This window comes from Ammospiza nelsoni, chromosome 2 (assembly GCF_027579445.1).
Source record: "Ammospiza nelsoni isolate bAmmNel1 chromosome 2, bAmmNel1.pri, whole genome shotgun sequence".
Lineage (NCBI taxonomy): Eukaryota > Metazoa > Chordata > Aves > Passeriformes > Passerellidae > Ammospiza > Ammospiza nelsoni.
In genome coordinates, this window is record NC_080634.1 from 10,747,746 (window position 1) to 10,764,580 (window position 16,835).

The 16,835-nt window shown below is 43.0% G+C and overlaps 1 protein-coding gene across 1 annotated transcript; it reads right to left on the minus strand.

Annotated features, from left to right (window-relative positions):
* Positions 1 to 7,359: 7,359 nt before the first annotated feature.
* HSPA13 (heat shock protein family A (Hsp70) member 13) lies at positions 7,360 to 16,008 on the minus strand. Its single transcript, XM_059466724.1, has 5 exons — positions 15,958 to 16,008; positions 14,138 to 14,478; positions 12,282 to 12,495; positions 11,550 to 11,717; positions 7,360 to 10,660 (listed from the first exon to the last, which is right to left on the minus strand). Exons 1-5 carry the CDS (start codon positions 15,980 to 15,982, stop codon positions 10,005 to 10,007), a joined length of 1,404 nt encoding a protein of 467 aa, XP_059322707.1. The 5' UTR covers positions 15,983 to 16,008; the 3' UTR covers positions 7,360 to 10,004.
* Between the last annotated feature and the right edge of the window lie 827 nt (positions 16,009 to 16,835).

Here is a 16,835-nt window from a genome sequence, read left to right on the forward strand (position 1 = left end):
GTAGCCAAGCTTCTGCACTTGTGACTCCTCCTATTGAGTGACTTCAGTGGATAGGGTGGTGGTTACTGGGCTGTGAGGGTTGGGACTGATTTTTAATCTATTTCCCTCTCTGTCTATCAGCAGAATTACAAGCACAATTAAGCAAGTGATGTCATGTGTTGCTGGCAACTCCTGCAGGTGTGGAGTTTGGGAAGTGGGGTAACTAATGCAGGCCACGAAAGAGCCACGGTGAGGGGGGTTTAAGTGCCATTAAAGATCCATAGTGAGGGGGGTTTTAACTGAACTGCAGTTCAGTTAACTGAACTGCAAGTAGGAGCACTGAGATGGATGGGCAAAAGGAGCTTAGAGCAAAAGGTCATTCTGCTGATGGTAGGATCTCCCTGTAAGAAACTGAAAATAGTTCTGAGAACTGTGTATCCAGAGATCACTTTTCCATAAAACTATCATCTGAGCTTTTCCCAGGATTCATCCTCTAATCTGAATTTTGCAATGCAAAAGCTTCTCTGGCAGAGAGGTGGAGCTTAGAGTCCCACATACCTCACCCAGATATTGATTTGCTGTGTGTTTTTTAATCTCGTTCCCTCTGTATCCCAGCTGCAAAACAAATCAAGAAATATTTTTTTTATAAGCTCATTTATTTACACATCACCTCACTGGGTAAATACAGGAGTGCAGACTACAGATTTTTAAAGTTTGAAGTGAGGCAGAGGCAGATAAGCCTCGCATTATTCATGTGTGACTTGTGGATGCTCAGCTTGCCTACATCTCTGGCCCAATTATTTCCAGTGCAGGAGAAAGAAAACCATCCCATAACCATTCAAATAGGATGCAAATGCACCTTAGGAATGTCTTTTTGCATGGAGTATCCTTTACAGTGCTTCCAAGCATAGGTCTAGTTTCCTTTGTTTCTTTCCACTACAGTTACCTGTGTGTGAGTGTGTGTTAATGTGTTTCATTATTTAATTTTGAGTGATCATTGTCTTCAGCTTTATGGATCTGAGCAGCTCCTCAAAGCTGTGCTGCACAAGATTTTGCATCAGACAGCCTTTAGGAGGTACCATCAAAGGTGTCTTTTTCACTTTGAATGAAGTCACAAGGAGCAAAAGATGCAGTATGTCTGCTGTTATGAAAATCAACTCAGCTCAACAAATGACCTTTAATTAATTTTTTGCTCCCATTTCTCAAATATGTCACTTTGTTTGGAGTAAAGTTCACTATGGCAGCTCCTGAATTCCTTTGCACTTCCCTGTCATCTCAAATCTTTGACACTTTGCCCAACCACTGCTATAAAAGCACAGCTTTGCTGACATCACATATTGCTTAGAACAAGTAATGGCAGGGTGTCACTCTGGCTCTTTCCTCTCACAACTTTTTAATCTAGATTATTGTTACAACAAAAGCTTAGTGCCCCAAGAAACCTTCAGGGAGCCTCAGGATGCACTCTGTATACACTCATTCATATACAAGTTAAAGCATAGAGAGATCAACACCACTAAAACCAAATTGCCAACAGTCCCAGTACAGCCTTTCTTGGGTTTATACAAGAGCCAACCACCTGATCTTAGAAGAAAATCTTACATATGTACTGCAATACGTACCTAATGCCACTAGCTGTGAATAAACCACTAACATTTATTCTTTTACACAGAAACAAGGAAAAGAAAGGACATTTTAAGTTTCTCTTGAACTGAAAACTGAAATAAGCCCAGCTCACAGTAATGTTGATATAACCCCCCCATGAAATGGTTTCAAAGGTCTCTGAAACATGGGAAAGGACTCCCTTACCAAATCAATGCCCAGAAAGTTTTGTGGTATTCATCAGGATGTTGAACTGGGGTGAACTCATGTCTCTGTCCTGTGACAAGGGAACTGTGCTCAACAACAGTGGCACTTGTGCTTCTGAGAAATTCAGAAATCCCAACTCCTCTTACTGGTTACACTGTAGGTTCTACTGACAGCTCCCTGCCAGGTAAATCCTTCCTGGTGAGACTGAGTTCCAGGTACACTCTCACAAACTCCAGAGTTCAGCTATTTCCTGTCTCACTTTGCTGCATTGTTGTTATGCACACTCATTATGCATCTTTTCCCACAAAGATGCACTCTCCCTCACACTGAAATTCAGTTATCTGCTTCAAAAGTGCCTTATGCAAACCAGAGGAGGATGCTGGCACTGCCTCTTCAGGACTTTGACCCCCAAAGTGCTCAGGACTGCTAGAGTCACCACCCTGATAATTTTAGGGGGATCCCACACACTGCTGGCTAAGTATTCAAGCTGAAGAAAGATATGAAAATTTAATTTTAATACAGTACAAGATTGCTGTGGCTTATCAATAAAAGAATGGCGTTATTACAATTAAATTTATACCCAGAAGTTTTGGATAAAATAGCATCTAAAAACATTACAGTGTGGTTTCTCAAGATTAAAATGGGATTCTTACACAAGCCTTGATATGCTGATCTGTGGTCATATGCAAATGCTATTTCCCCTTCTAATCCCCTCTCTAACCCCTGGGATTCCGTGGTGTTGGGAAATCCCATTCTCAGAACAACTCTCATTTCTCTTCCGTCTCAAGCCTCTTCTACAGAAAAATTCTTCTCTAACCACTAAGCTTAAGAGCACTGCTCCCTTCCAGGCAAGAGAAAACCCCACCAGGCTTTTGCAATGCCCTGTGTTTAACTATGAAAATAAGTTATCTAAAGATTGCAAACAAAAAAACTCTGACTTGTTGGAAGAAATGTAAGACTTACTGTCTTCTAGACTGATGCTGGCAATTCCTGTAAATTGATAATCCCTTCCTAAATAGACTTGACAAGTTGGTGACTAATCCTCCTTTAGAAAATATGGGCTCTGAGGCAATGCACACCATTTATGCCTTGGGAAATAAATTCTTTAATGATTATTTTTCACACTGTTGTCATCAGGATGACTTGTGAAAATGCGCTCCTTTGTAAAATTACACTTTGAAAATATACTTGGAATGCTGAATATGTGGACATGATTGAAACCTGTTTGCAGCAACCAGGACAGCTGTGGGCTATAATGCAGGTGTAACTCCATCTTTAAAGATGGCAATCATACTCCAGTAATCTTTATTGAGAAGTGAACAAAATCCAATATTTCATATGTGTATTTTGTCAGTAACTATTACAATGCCATACCATGCTGGTGAGGGCAGCGTTTGGGGAGTGCAGTTTCTTAGCCCAATTTTTACATAATTATGTATTATGAGAGGAAGATGCTGCTGGTGACATAAGTATCACTGATAGAAAAATTTGGACATTTGTTTTCATAAAAATGTCTTCCTTTGCAGTTGCAGTTTTTAGTTTCTTACATCTCTTTACTGAGTTTAAAGTGATACCTTGCAAAAGGTTTTTACTGGAATTTTAGGTATGTAATTACAAAGTATTTTCTCAACTGCAGTTGCGAGTCTGATTTGCTGGGGATGGAATATATTGGGTCCACATCCAGACAACTGAACTGAGAGGAGCTCAACAGAGCAGTGAACTTTCAGGCTGGGCTCAGAATAGAACTGAAAGGTGAAAAAAAGGGAGACTGAAGCTTGTGAGGAGTAGGTGCAGTCTGGAGTGTTGACCTGCACAGGTCAGGAGAGTGGAGGAAGGTAAAAATCTGGGACAGAAACAAGGGCATGGCAAATAGCAAAGCTGACAGTGTGTATGTAACTTCTTCAGATCAGCCAAATACACCTCATACACACAGCTTTTAAGAATCACAATAAAGTACAGATTAGAAAATTACTTTAATGTTGTCCTAGTGCAAGTAACATGAAGTTTAAATGAGGAACAGGCACAAGCTCTGCTACCCCTTCAACTGTGCTGTTTGGTCACTGAGCTCCCCCACAATTGTCACTGCTCTGTTTGGATGTAACTTGCTAGTGATTGTTGTTGGCCTCTTAGGCCTGTTGGGTCACTGCCACTGTGACTGCATTTGGTCAAGGTGTCAGTTCACCATCTCTGGGAGCATTAATTCAGTCTATAAATCTCTGCAGGTGTTCTTGTTGCTGAACATGTCATCTTTCCTATAGGAAATTAAGGACGTTTAACTTAGAGTCATAGCCTTCTAATTTTTCTAAACACTGCTCATGAATATAGTCTTGAGTGCTTCACAAACCTTCATAATAATTCATGTGCTGTGGCAGGCCTTTAGTCAGCCACAAAACCAGAGCACAGAGAATGCACAAGAAATCTCTTGCCCTTTATGATGCACCTTAAAGAAGAACTGAGCTCACAGAGTCTGCACAAAATTTTTGTCCTCCATTCACCAGCTTCAAACTGTTAAAATTTCCATTCCCAAGATTATTTGTCTCAATTCCTTCTATTAATGTAAGGATTTAGGACAGCCCATTTTAGGATCATGTTGGAATTGTGCATTCACATTCTGCTGCTATTTGGAACCCAATCTTGTTTTCTGAGATTTCAAATCTGGATCCAGTAGGAAAACACTCTGATCTTGAACTGTGGGAGGTGCTGGAATTATGTGACTTAAAGGATTTTGTCCAGTCACTGCCAAAGAAGCTCCTCCATGAGATTTCAGAAGGTGGTGAAAATCTCAGGTACATTATCAAGCAAGTGCTAATGCTGTTATTTTCCAGTACTATGTGATCCTTCCAGAAAATTTGCTTCAGAAGATATCAGGATAGAAATGACACATCTCCTGTCATTCTTAGTAGAACTATTCTGGTAGTGCAAGTTTTTTTGAGGTGACCAACTGGTCACAGTGGTATAAATTCTGATGGCCTGTGCTGTATGAGAAGCCAAGACTATTTTCAGCTCAAGTGTAAAGAAGGGGGGGTGTGGTGTTGCAACTCATGCAGCACCTCATTAGATTTGGGTAGAAAAGTGCTCATTTATTTAAATTTAAAAAATAAAACAAGAAGAAAAAAAACAACAAAAAACAATCAACCAAAAAAAACCCAACAAATTCGAAACCCACCAAGGTACAGAGAGCTTATTCTTTTGTTCTATTTGCTTAAGCAAAAAACCTCAATTTTAACTTTGAAACATTAACCCCCAGTTATGCAAGGAGGGTGACACTTGATATAAAAGAACTCTAAACTGAGGAGACAAATATTGCAGCTTTCAGCAGCAAAGGCACAGGTACAATAGTGTACTGGGTATCAACCTGAATTTTTCAGACAGATCATTTTCAGGAGGACATTCCTGGAAGGTGCATACTACAGCTAACATATACAGGTATCCAAACTGTTACAATGAACATTATTGAAAAGTGGTTCAGCATTCAATCTGGCTCATTCCTAGTGCACACTATAATGTGAATATAAAACTGAAGACTCTTTTAAGATTCAGCCATGGGTGTTGAAGTCCTACCTTAACTACAATTGATATGCTGAGCAAGAAGAAATAAAATTCCAAAGCAGGATGAACATATTTCAGTAGTCTTTTCAGAAGCATAAAGTATTGTTAGGAAAGAAGTACAGACATGCTCCATGGTAATCTCAGCTTTATCTTGTGCTCCCTTTCCTCCATGTGCCTGACTTGCCCTTCTCAAATCTATTTTTGACAGTGTTGGGCATAGACAGCTGGTCTGTCTGGCCCATGCTTTGCTACAGAAGACAAAAATCTGGTTCTAGATGAGGTGACAGCTTCTGTTGACATGGAAACAGATAACTTTGTGCAGTGCATCAAAAGAGAGTTTCACAGCTGCACATTGTTTACTACAGGTTACACACAGTCATGCATTCAGAGAGGTAAGTTTTGATAAGCCATTTGAAAAATAAATTACTTCTTGAAATATGTTCCCATAATCCAGAGATATCTTTACTAGGACTAGAAAATGTGGCTGAAGAGCTAATTTTTCTTCTGTAATCTTTCTGCTCTTGAATTTTAGAGTGCTTGTTCTGGATGCAGGAAGGATTCTAGAATATGATACACCACAGACTTTGTTACAGTGAAAAAGTGCCTTTTCTGAAATGGTTGCAGAGGCTGGGATAAGATGATGAAAACTAGTAAGTGAATTCTGAAGGAAACGCAAAGGATTTCTGGCATTCCATATATATAGGTGCAGTATTTTATATTTCATATAAAACAACTGACTTAAGAGCTCCTTGCAGCATTGCTGTTTACTACAGCTACAATCTGTATGTATTGCTCAGGTTTCTTAAAATTCAGATTTTATACAAATCACTTGTTTTATCATATTGGCACTGGGACAACAGAATGAAGCAGGGATGGATTTTCATGGCTAAAACTGTTGCATTAGTAAAGACTGATTGAAAAATAATTCTGCTGTTGACATGCTGCTCTTAACTTCGTCTAAGTTGTACTGATATTATGCTCATTTAGTTACAAATTCTTATTATGATTACACATTCAGGAAAAAACAAAACTGCTTGTTGTGTGGACACAGAGACAGATGTCACTTGGGGCTAATTTTAATACATCCCCCCATTTTTACTTAGGTAGTTCTTGAGGCAATAAATGCGCCCCATTAAGTCAGTTTTCAGTTTGTGATTTCTGAAAAACTGAAAACCACATCTCACATATCTAACTGAGCATTACAAAATCTCATTGTGAAAGAATCCCAAAAACTGCAGTCAGGTGGAGCTGCCTCTTTGCTGGTAAATATTAATGTAAACCTCTATACTAATTACAGAATCAGGACAGGTTATGTACATTTACCTGAAGTGTCAGCTGAGTGTATCTGCTTCTGTAGGCCACATAAATAGTTATTTCCATTTTTCTTGCAGTTCCTGAAGCTCTTGAAATTTAATACTGACATGTAATCAGTCTTAAGATCCCCCATCAACTGCTTAAAAAAACACAAAAAAAGTAATAAAGTTCCTGGGTACAGCCCTGTTATATTAGTTTAATGCTGACACCTGGTGTATCAAGTACAATCTTAATTTCTTGCCCAAGGGAAAGTTATGTGCACGTAGGCTAGGGGAGGTAGCCATCAATACCTTAGGAACCAATCCCTTTTGCAAGGTCTAGAGAAAACAGTCTGAGGAGAGGTATCAGTGCATGGTAATTTTTGCTTTATTTAATTTTTGGGGAGAGCTTTCTGTGCTTACTGCCAGGCCAACATAACCTTTCACTTCCAGTTATTTTCAGAATGCAGCTGGGAGAGCTGCAGACTGAACAATGGCAAAGCCTGAGAGAAAAGCAAATGCTGGACTAGTGTCAGCAAAGCCATTCCTTCTCTTTCAGTGAGCTGTACCCCTCATATTTGATGGTAACTTCTGCTTTTTGCCAGCTTTGCAACATTTATGAAACACTGTAATTGTTCAATGTTCAAACTCTCTCACAGCTGACACAACTTCATCTTCTACATTTCAAAGGAATTTGAGGAACAATTTCCTTGAGAAAGTGAAAGAAGACAGATCCAAGGGGTAGAAATCGCTTTTATTTAAAAATCTAAAATGTTATTTATAAAATGCATTTCATCATCTGCATTGGGAAACAATTAGGGAACACACAATTGTTGAGGCCTCTTGATGCTTTCAGAATTTTAACTCACCAAACAAGGCTTAGCTAGAGAAATTGGTTACACACCTACCACCACAGGCAATCATAAGGATTACAGGAAGATTTCAGCCTTCAAGTATCAACTTTTTTACAGAGAGACTTTCGGTAAGCAGCCCATGTGCATACCTGGAAATATCCACTTAGTGCAGTGGACTCATCTTTAAAATTTAATTGTTTGTGCCAAAATACAGTATTAAAAGATACAAAATAAATAATTCAGAAAATCTAATAAATAAGGATGCATTGTAATATCCAGTGTATAGTAACTTCTCTACTAAAAACTCCAACCTGTAGAGATCTCCGAATAAATACCCTTTTGTGGATTTAGTTTTTACAAGTAAACAACCTGCCCTTCCCTTCCAGTTCCCAGATGAACACTGAAGGAGATTTAACTCCCCCAGGGTGAAGGAGAATGTGAAAGAAAAAAATACTTCATTTATTTGCTCTGAGAGTTTTAACAGCTCCTACCTAACTTGTCCCAAAACTGCAAAGCTTTTAATAGTTTAACTTCTCTGTGAAGTGGTTCTGTTTTATATAGGTCTGCTTGTTTAACAAAGTGCATTAAAGACATGAAGACCAAAGTCCTACTGTACCTCCAGTGGATTTTGGGATGAACTTACAGCAGGGCAGGAGGAAAGGCCACAGTGACTCTAAAGAGTTGGTATAGATGTTGAACACACATTTACAAAGCAGCAACTGAGGACTGTACTGCACCCAACCATGGTGTCACTGAAGAGGCACTTCTTTCACTGCAGGAGTTTTACTTACTGGAAGCTCCACACTTGGTTGGGGTCACTTTCAAAGAGGAAGGAAAGAATCCTCAAATAAAAAAAAAAAATCCTCGTTTTCAATGCAGGAAAATTAAGCAGATGTCAGCAGTACTTTGGGAATCCTCTGTCAAGTTACACAATGCTGATGGAAAGGCTGTGTGCAACTATGATTCAATTTAAGAGGTTTTTAATTGGATTACTTCAAAGATGCATTTAGACAATAGCTATGCAAACAGCTGAACCAGCACAACTGATTTATGGCAGTGCCATAAATCAGGCCTGCTGCCAGGAGAGTAATAAGCCTATTTTAATATAGTCATAGGTTAAAACAATAAATCTAAGCCCCACACTTTATCTTAGCAAGGTTAATACAACATTATTCTGGAGAAGACAAGAAAATCCTTAAAACCACCTGTTAGTAGAGCTTACTTGATGAAGACTGGGCTGATGGATGTTGAAACAGTCTTAGCTGAAAGACATGTTTTTTTTGGTAGGAAGTTCCAAGCAGATAACAGAATTCAGCTGGTGCTTGATTATTGCTTAATCCCTGCAAAGAGAACTGTCACCAATTCTCTTTTTTTCAGATCAGTGACTTTGTTCTCCTCACAACACATTTTCAAGGTATTTGTATAGTGATCTATTTGCCTAAAATAGAGTCCACCTCAAACCCTGAGTTGCACACAACACTGTTTCTTTCCCAACAGGACAGCTACAACCTCTGTTCCGTTTAGAGTAGGGATATGAAAAAACTTAAACCACATAAGAACTAAAAAGCACAAAGTAGTTGAGTCAATTTTCATTTACTAGGGCTACAGGAATTACATTTCATCCAGGCCATCCCTTCTGTCCCACACTTTCTCCACGAGGACAGTATGGCTCGGAGCACTTCACAGAGAAGATGTCACACACTTGGAAATGCAGAATGATGAAATTCATGTTGGTCAAATTCAAGGGAAGACAGGCAGGTGTGGCCTCAAGATACATCAAATCACTGTAGTTTTAAAATAAGGCAGGGGCAGGTATGAATATTTGGCAATATACCCTCGTTCTCTGTGGAGAACATCAGCACCTGTGTTTAACCAGCACAGCCAGGTCAGGAATGAAGCCCTTGGAGACCAAGAAACTGCACTGGCAAGAGCCACGTTTTCAATAAGGTTTCCTAATCATGGGACAATTTGCCATGGAGCCTCAGCATACCATTATGCTGTTATGAACAGCAGAAGAATCAAGTGAATGCCTCAGTCTCATTTAAGCTGCAAGATGCCTTTAGGAAAGGTGCTTATATGCTCAAATGGCTCAATCTGATAAATAAGTGTAAGCTGAACACTGCCAGTGCTCTGTGCATTAATGCTGCTTCACAGTCCTTCCAAGGAAATACACTGGACCCAGGAATACCTCAGTATCACATCATCTCAAACCTTTGGTCACACTCCCTTGATACTTTGAATACACACCACTCCAGGATTTGCTAATAAAATTTAGCAAGAAAATGTGGGTGTGTCATCATTGGCATTTTCATCCAATATCCCCTCTTCAAGTAAACACAGCACACTTCAGAACTCGTTTGTACCTTTAAAGTAACATCAAGCTTTAGCACAGGTAGGTGTCCAGTAACACCTAATGGGAACAGGTGAAAATTGAATAGAATGAAGCTAAGATCAGGTTCCATTGCCAGTCAGATAAGTATGGATCCTTTTGGAGAGCTGGAATGCAACTGAGAAGAGTTTCTCTTCAGTTAAAATTAGTCTTCCGTAAATGTTTGTTGGGGATTTCTATAGCACTGACTTGGAGAGGCCAGGACCCAGCAAGAATTCCTGCTTGGATGGCTACACCTGTCACAACTGCCAGGTCAGGATCCACAGAGGTGTTGGGTTCCTTCCCAAAGAAGTCCCGAATAACTTCACGTATTTTGGGAATCCGTGTGGAGCCTCCCACTAACACAATTTCATCCACTTCAGCCTTGTGCAGGTGCCCTTCCAGCAACACCTGTTCAATGGGCACAAGGATCTTCTCAAAAAGGTCCTCATTTAACATCTCAAACAGCTTCCGAGAGATTTCTGTTTCAAACACGACTTCCACAAAGTTGCCCTCTACTTTGGAAGCGTCTCCAAGATTTTTCAGGCCTTCTGTGTTTTGTGAGGCACTGTTTGCTTTTACCTGGCTTTTTGCAAGTTCTCTTGTCAGCTGGTTTGCTGGCAGAGTCAGCAGCACCCTCAGTGTAGCTGCCTCATGGACAGTCAGGTTTAATTTGGCAGCTTCCACAGCCTGCCTGAGGCGGTGAATCTCCTCCTTCTGCGTGGGCAGAGAACCAAACCTTTGACGGAGCTGATCATACAAATACACCATCAACCTCTGGTTGAAATCCTGTCCTCCCAGCTTGTTGTTACCTGGAAGAAAAGAAGAGAAGGCATCAGACAGAGCATCTTCAAAGCCCCAGAAGGCAGCTTCTCTTTTACTGAGAGATGGTGCTCAAGGGCCAGAACAATCACAGAAGGACCACAAGTACATGAGCTCACAAAGACAATAGACAAATATGCTTCTCCACTGCACACATGATGGATACTAATTTCCACTGTTTCGTTTTGACTAAAAACAGTAACTCACTTAGTGGATCTCTGTCTAATTAAATCAGAGCGAAGGTGCTGAATCTTTCATGCTGTTCCACTCTAACTGGACTGAGCAGCAGCAGCTCACATCAGAACTTGCTTGCTGAAAGCAACACAGGCAGCTGGCATGCAGGCCAGCTGAAGGATGGCTGTCTCTTCACTAGAGTGACCAAACACTGCTGCCAGAGCTCTGTGCCCAGGGATGAACCATTCATACACCAATCCCAAAACTTCTGGGTTAATGGCCTGCACATTCCCAAACCCTGCTCAGCTCAACTGGCACCAAACCCCAGGCAAGGAGGCACCAAAGCACTGGTCAGTGATCTGCCAATATTCCCAGTTTGGGCAAAGGTGACAGAAAGATTTGAAACAATCCCAACTCCACAAAGTTTGGTCACAGTAAGTGTAACATGCACCAACACTTTACTAGTGGGCACAAAAGTTAACAGAAATGGATAAAATGAAACCACAACTTACTGCCAAAACCTATCACTCTGTAGGGTCTTAATTGCTGAAACCAGCCACAAACTTACTTTTGCATGAAAATCAGCAGAGGGTGCATTGGGAAAACACTCTGTGACATGGATGGTATGTTTTAAAAGTCCCTCCAACGGTGACTTCAGGTGCACCTTACCTCCCACTCCTTGAGAAACAAAAGCACTTTTCTCACCTGCCATGGCTCGTGTGATGAACATCCCTCCCATCTTGTTCAGCAGAGACACATCCAAAGTTCCTCCACCCAGATCCACCACCAGGACATTAAACACATCAGCTTTGTGCAGCCCATAAGCCATAGCAGCAGCTGTGGGCTCGTTGATTACTCGCAGAACGCTGAGCCCTGTGAGGAGCAGAGACAACAAGCAACACTCAGCAAACTGCAGCTCTTACATCACAATGACATTTGCCATTACTTGTTGGGCTTTTTTAACCACAATCAAGTTAAGTGTCAGATCTAAAGAAGTAGTTTCCTAATCAGTAATATCCAATGAACTCTTTTCCTTACTAAATCCTAAAATAGTGCTGCTTCAGCATCAGAGCAAAATCACAAACCATAATGTGCCCAGACACACTGCTTCCAGAGAAACTTTGCTAAGGAGATTTATTCCAGGCACTCTATTTCTGTTCAAATGATTGTCCAAGGGTGCTCTATATAGTCTCACTATTTGGAGATTATAAGAAAGACTATTTTCTCTGAAGTAAAACTTACTTCCAGGCACCTATGTCTGCAATTAGCCAGCTGCACCTGCTGGTACTCAGAAGTTCTCAGCTGTTCCTCACAATAAATCCACTCTAAGCTTCTCTGTCACTGATTCACTGTTTCTATATCCTCCACAAAGACCTTAATGTTAGTGAAACAGACCTCAAGCTCTCCAAGAAAAACTCTGGAACAGAGAGACATCACCTGCAAGGTTAGCTGCCTCAATGGTAGAATTCCTCTGCCTTTCATCAAACTCTGCAGGCACGGAGATGACTGCCTTGGAAATGGACATGCCAAGGTTGGCTTCTGCCATTTTCTTCAGTTTCAGCAGCAGCTTAGAGCCAATGCGCTCTGGAGTGATGTGAAAGGTTTCATTAGTTGTCACAGAAAATTCAGCTAATCCATTCTTGTTGACAATCTAGAAGGATAAAGCAACACAACCCCCAAGTGAGAAATCTTCCCACCAAATATTTTATTTGCATATAGTCTCTGAATTCAGGAAAAGTTTAAATGTGCTTTTGCCATTTCTGGGCCACTTTTATTCCTTGATTAGGAGGATTATGCAAAACATGCCACTTAAGGGGTGAAAGTATATCCAAAAAAATGACACTCACTATGCCCTAGTAAAACACATTAAAAAAAGTTAAGACCTAGAAACTGTGGAGTCAACTTCCAACACCTCATTCAAAGACAGAAGGGGTGGATTTTTAATCATTAGATTATCTTTCAGGTTTCTGAAAGGAAACAAACAGCTTGCTACTGAAACAGCTTCTCTTAACAATATTAAAAAATTAAAAATACTTCCACTTCTCCACTTCCACTGCAAGTGGAAAAGACCACTTGCGGTACACAATTTTTAAATTATTTTTTCAACCAATTCTGCACCATGCTCATATAATGCAGGTTAGTTTTTTTTAAAGCAACTTTCAAGTTCTGCTGCTGGTCAAGTAAGTAGTAAAGTACTGAAGCAAAAAACACATTGGGACAGAGAAGATGTGGCTTTAAAATTTTTTGGGGTTTTGGATTTTTGGTTTTTTTGGGGAGGAAGAGGTTTGTTGATTTTTGTTTGTGTTTTTATTTTACAATTTTAGGGAGAAGTAAAGTTTCAGCAAAGCACAGTTAGCATTTCAAATTTAAATTTATCCTTTCAGAGATGGGACTAGAAGGTTACTCAGAAACACATTTCTCAATAGGGAAACACAAGGTCCTCTGGAAAATCATTATCAGCTCTCATGAGGTGTACCTCAGCAGAGGTACACAACTTCCACAACCGTTTCCTTCTGCTCTCTGGATACTTCTTGTTTTCAGGCACATCAGATTGGGCCATATAACTCAAGGTCTGATAAGATGACCAACCACATTTCAGGTATCAGAGAATCAGCTTGGAGGGACTTTCCAGCTCATCTCCTGCCAGTGGCAGTGACACCTTCCACTAGACCAGGTTGCTCAGACCCCATCCAACCTGGCATTGAACACTTTTGAGGATGGAGCATCTGCAGTTTCTCTGGGAAACCTGTGCCAGGGCCTCACCACCCTCACAGTAAGGAATGTTTTTCCTAGCTTCTAATCTAAACCTACTCTTTTATCAGTTTGAAGCTGTTTCCCCTTGTCCTGTCACTCCAGGCCCTTGTAAATAATCTCTCTCCATCTTTTCTGCAAGCTTCCTTTAGGTGTCGGAAGGCCACAGTTCACCCCAAAGCCTTCTCCAACCCCAGTTCTCCCAGCCTTTCCTCCCAGCAGAGCTGCTCCATCCCTCTGATGCCCTCGGTGCCTGCTCTGGGCTGGCTGCAGCAGGTCCCTGTCCTTGCTGTGCTGGGAGCCCAGAGCTGGATGCAGCCCTGCAGGTGGGCTCTCAGCACAGGGGGCAGAGGGGCAGAATCCCCTCCCTGCCCTGCTGCCCACGGGCTCTGGGTGAGCCCAGCACACGGGGGGCTCTGGGCTCCCAATGGCCAGGCCAGGGCCAGCCTCTCACCCACAGCACCCCCAGGGCTGCTCTGGGTCTCCATGCCCAGCCTGGATTCCATCCTGCTTGGAGGGAACTGCAGGAGGAGGCTGCCTACCTTAAAGGGATACCTGCTGCTTTCACTCTGCAGCTCCTCTGGAGTGAAGACTTTCCCAATGAACCTCTTGGCATCGTAGATGGTGTTCTGGGGGTTGGCATCAGCCAGCTCCAGGCCCTGGTAGCCCACGTGCACGCCCGTGTCCGTGAAGGAGACCACGCTGGGGATGCTGCTGTGGCCACTCTCGTCCAGGATGACTTTCACAGCCCCACTGCCCGGCAGGAACACGCCCACGGAGCAGTAGGTGGTGCCCAGGTCGATCCCAATCACCCTGGGCGTGGGCATGGGCAGGTACTGCTGTGCCAGGTAGCTGGCCAAGAGCAGGGCCAGCACAGCAGAGCCTGAAACATGGAGATGGGAACGGCGGGGTTAGGGCATCACTCTGCAAACCTACAAACCTACACAAGTGACTCTGTGTGACACACTGCACCTCCTGCTGCTTTACTTCACACCCCGGAGCCTCGTTAGCTGCCTAATTAGTTTTTAATTTCCTGCTCAACAGAGAGCGGCTAGAAGTCAAGAATTTAAGGCATTAAATATTAAACTGATCAAGGAAAATAAAGGCCAAGAGACAGCCAAGCCAAAAATATCACCAGGCTGTAATAATTCTGTTTCTCTCTGCATGTTACTGCAGTAACACAGGGTAATTAGTGCTTCTGCAGGAGCTGCCTATGAATGGCCCCAAAAAGACACTGAGTTAATGGGGCCACCCAAAATCACAGTGAAACGGCAAACTCACAATTCTAACACCTCCAGCTTCACCAAAAGTCTAAAAATAAGGGGAAAGAAACCCATAGAACCTCATTCTGTTTCAGCCACAGCTCCCAAAAAAGCATATTCCCACAGCTCTGAATCTTTCCTGCACCTTGAAACCCAAGAGAAGACCAGTTTATGTGCAGAAGAGTTTGTTGTTTCGTTGATTTTCTTTTACTTCTACTTACAATCAACAAACACATGAAACCCAAAATTCTAGCATCAAGTAATGCCTCAAATGATTACCAAAAAAAAAGCCCCAACAAACAAAATCTGAAGAAGAATAAAGTTAAATTTCAAAGAGTGGGTGACCTCTTTTTTTCCCAGCAGGGAAGAGTGGTCATTTTAGTGCTTCAAACAGACTGGTTGGAAAGCTCTGGCTTGCTCTGGGCTGCAAATCTTCCCAGGTATTTCTGAGCAATGTGCCACTGAGCACTCTGTCTTTCATAGAATCCCACAATGGGTCAGGCTGGAAAGGACCACAGTGGGTCCAACCTCTCTGCTCAAGCTGGGTCATCCCAGAGCACACGGCAGAGGATTGCGTCCAGACACTTCTGGAATATCTCCAGTGAGGGACACTCCACACCCTCTCTGGGAGATCTGTTCCAATTTTTAGTCTTTCACTGCACAGTGAAGAATTTCTTCCTCATGTTCAGGTAGAACTTCCTGTGCATCAATTCCTGCCCCTTGTCCCATCGCTGGGCACCACCGAGCACAGCCTGGTCCCTGCTCTGACCTTTCCCTGCAAGAATACATTGATGGGAAGGGAAACAATACACTGATGAGGTCCCCTCTCTTCTCAGGCCCAACACCCTCAGCCCCTCAGCCTTTGCTTCTAAAATCTCCAGCCCCTCCTCATCTTTGCTGCCCTCCGCTGGACCCGCTCAAGGAGTCCCATGTCTCTCCTGTACAGAGGAACCCAGAATCGGACACAGCGGAAGACACCGAGGACGGGAAGTCCGTGCCACCCTGGAGGGCCAGCCCGGGGCGACACTGGTGGCAGAAAGACGCGACAGCAGAAACAAAACTCCCCCAAAGCCCGCAGCCCAGCCGCGCCACCGCCTCACCCAGCACAGCTATCTGCCCCGCCATGTCTGCCCGTGGCTCCGGCGCTGACGGCTCTTTCCGGGCCGCGCGGGGCACGCTGGGAACGGTAGTACGTGTAGCCCGCCAGCCTCACTGATGCTGTGGGCGACAAAACCACAACTCCCAGTGCGCATCGCGGCGCGGCCGGTTCCGGCGGGTACCAACCAATGGGCGAGGAGGCGCGTTACCCGTTAGCAGGGGAGGCGGAATGCCCTCTCAAGGACGCATGCGCAGACCTGAGCCAGGGAGTCGCGGTGGCTGCTGGGATCGGTAGTCCCGAGCCCCGGCGCCATGGTGCTCTGCGGCCTCCGGCCACCATGAGGCGTCAGAGACCGCGGCTGTCTTCTTTTATCCCCCTCGGTTCTCAGCTAGAAAGTACCGAAACCCTCTCTGCGAGGGTTTCGAGAGAGCCTGGCTGTGGTGTCTTTCACACGGTCAAGAGCCAGGTTCGGAAAGGAGACACTGTTCATTCTGCTCAGTGTGCAAGGCAGAAGCTTTCCACACATCAAGCACACCGGTTCTCAAATCTTTACAATAAATATATTCATTGCAGCAAACAAATCACAGTTCACTGGCTACAAGTTCTCTTATTAATGGTGAGGGGAGATTTGCTTCTTGTCCACCTGGCACTTAGAGAAGGAAGGAGAATGCAGGTGAAACCTAAAATGCGTCCTGGAGGGGCAGAATTAGCAAACACTAAGAAATGCAGTGGGAACCAAACTCTGTGGTTTGCTTCTCATCAGTTATCCTTTTCCCTTCCCTTCCCTTCCCTTCCCTTCCCTTCCCTTCCCTTCCCTTCCCTTCCCTTCCCTTCCCTTCCCTTCCCTTCCCTTCCCTTCCCTTCCCTTCCCTTCCCCTT

What these genes read in the sequence shown, in the direction of transcription:
- HSPA13 (XM_059466724.1), bottom strand. Translation starts at nt 15,982, where the DNA reads ATGGCGGGGCAGATAGCTGTGCTGG. An exon ending in GCAGCAGGTATCCCTTTAAG is followed by an intron (nt 12,496 to 14,137) that starts GTAGGCAGCCTC and finishes TTATCCTTCTAG; the next exon opens with ATTGTCAACAAGAATGGATT. An exon ending in CATCACACGAGCCATGGCAG is followed by an intron (nt 10,661 to 11,549) that starts GTGAGAAAAGTG and finishes CTTTTCTTCCAG; the next exon opens with GTAACAACAAGCTGGGAGGA.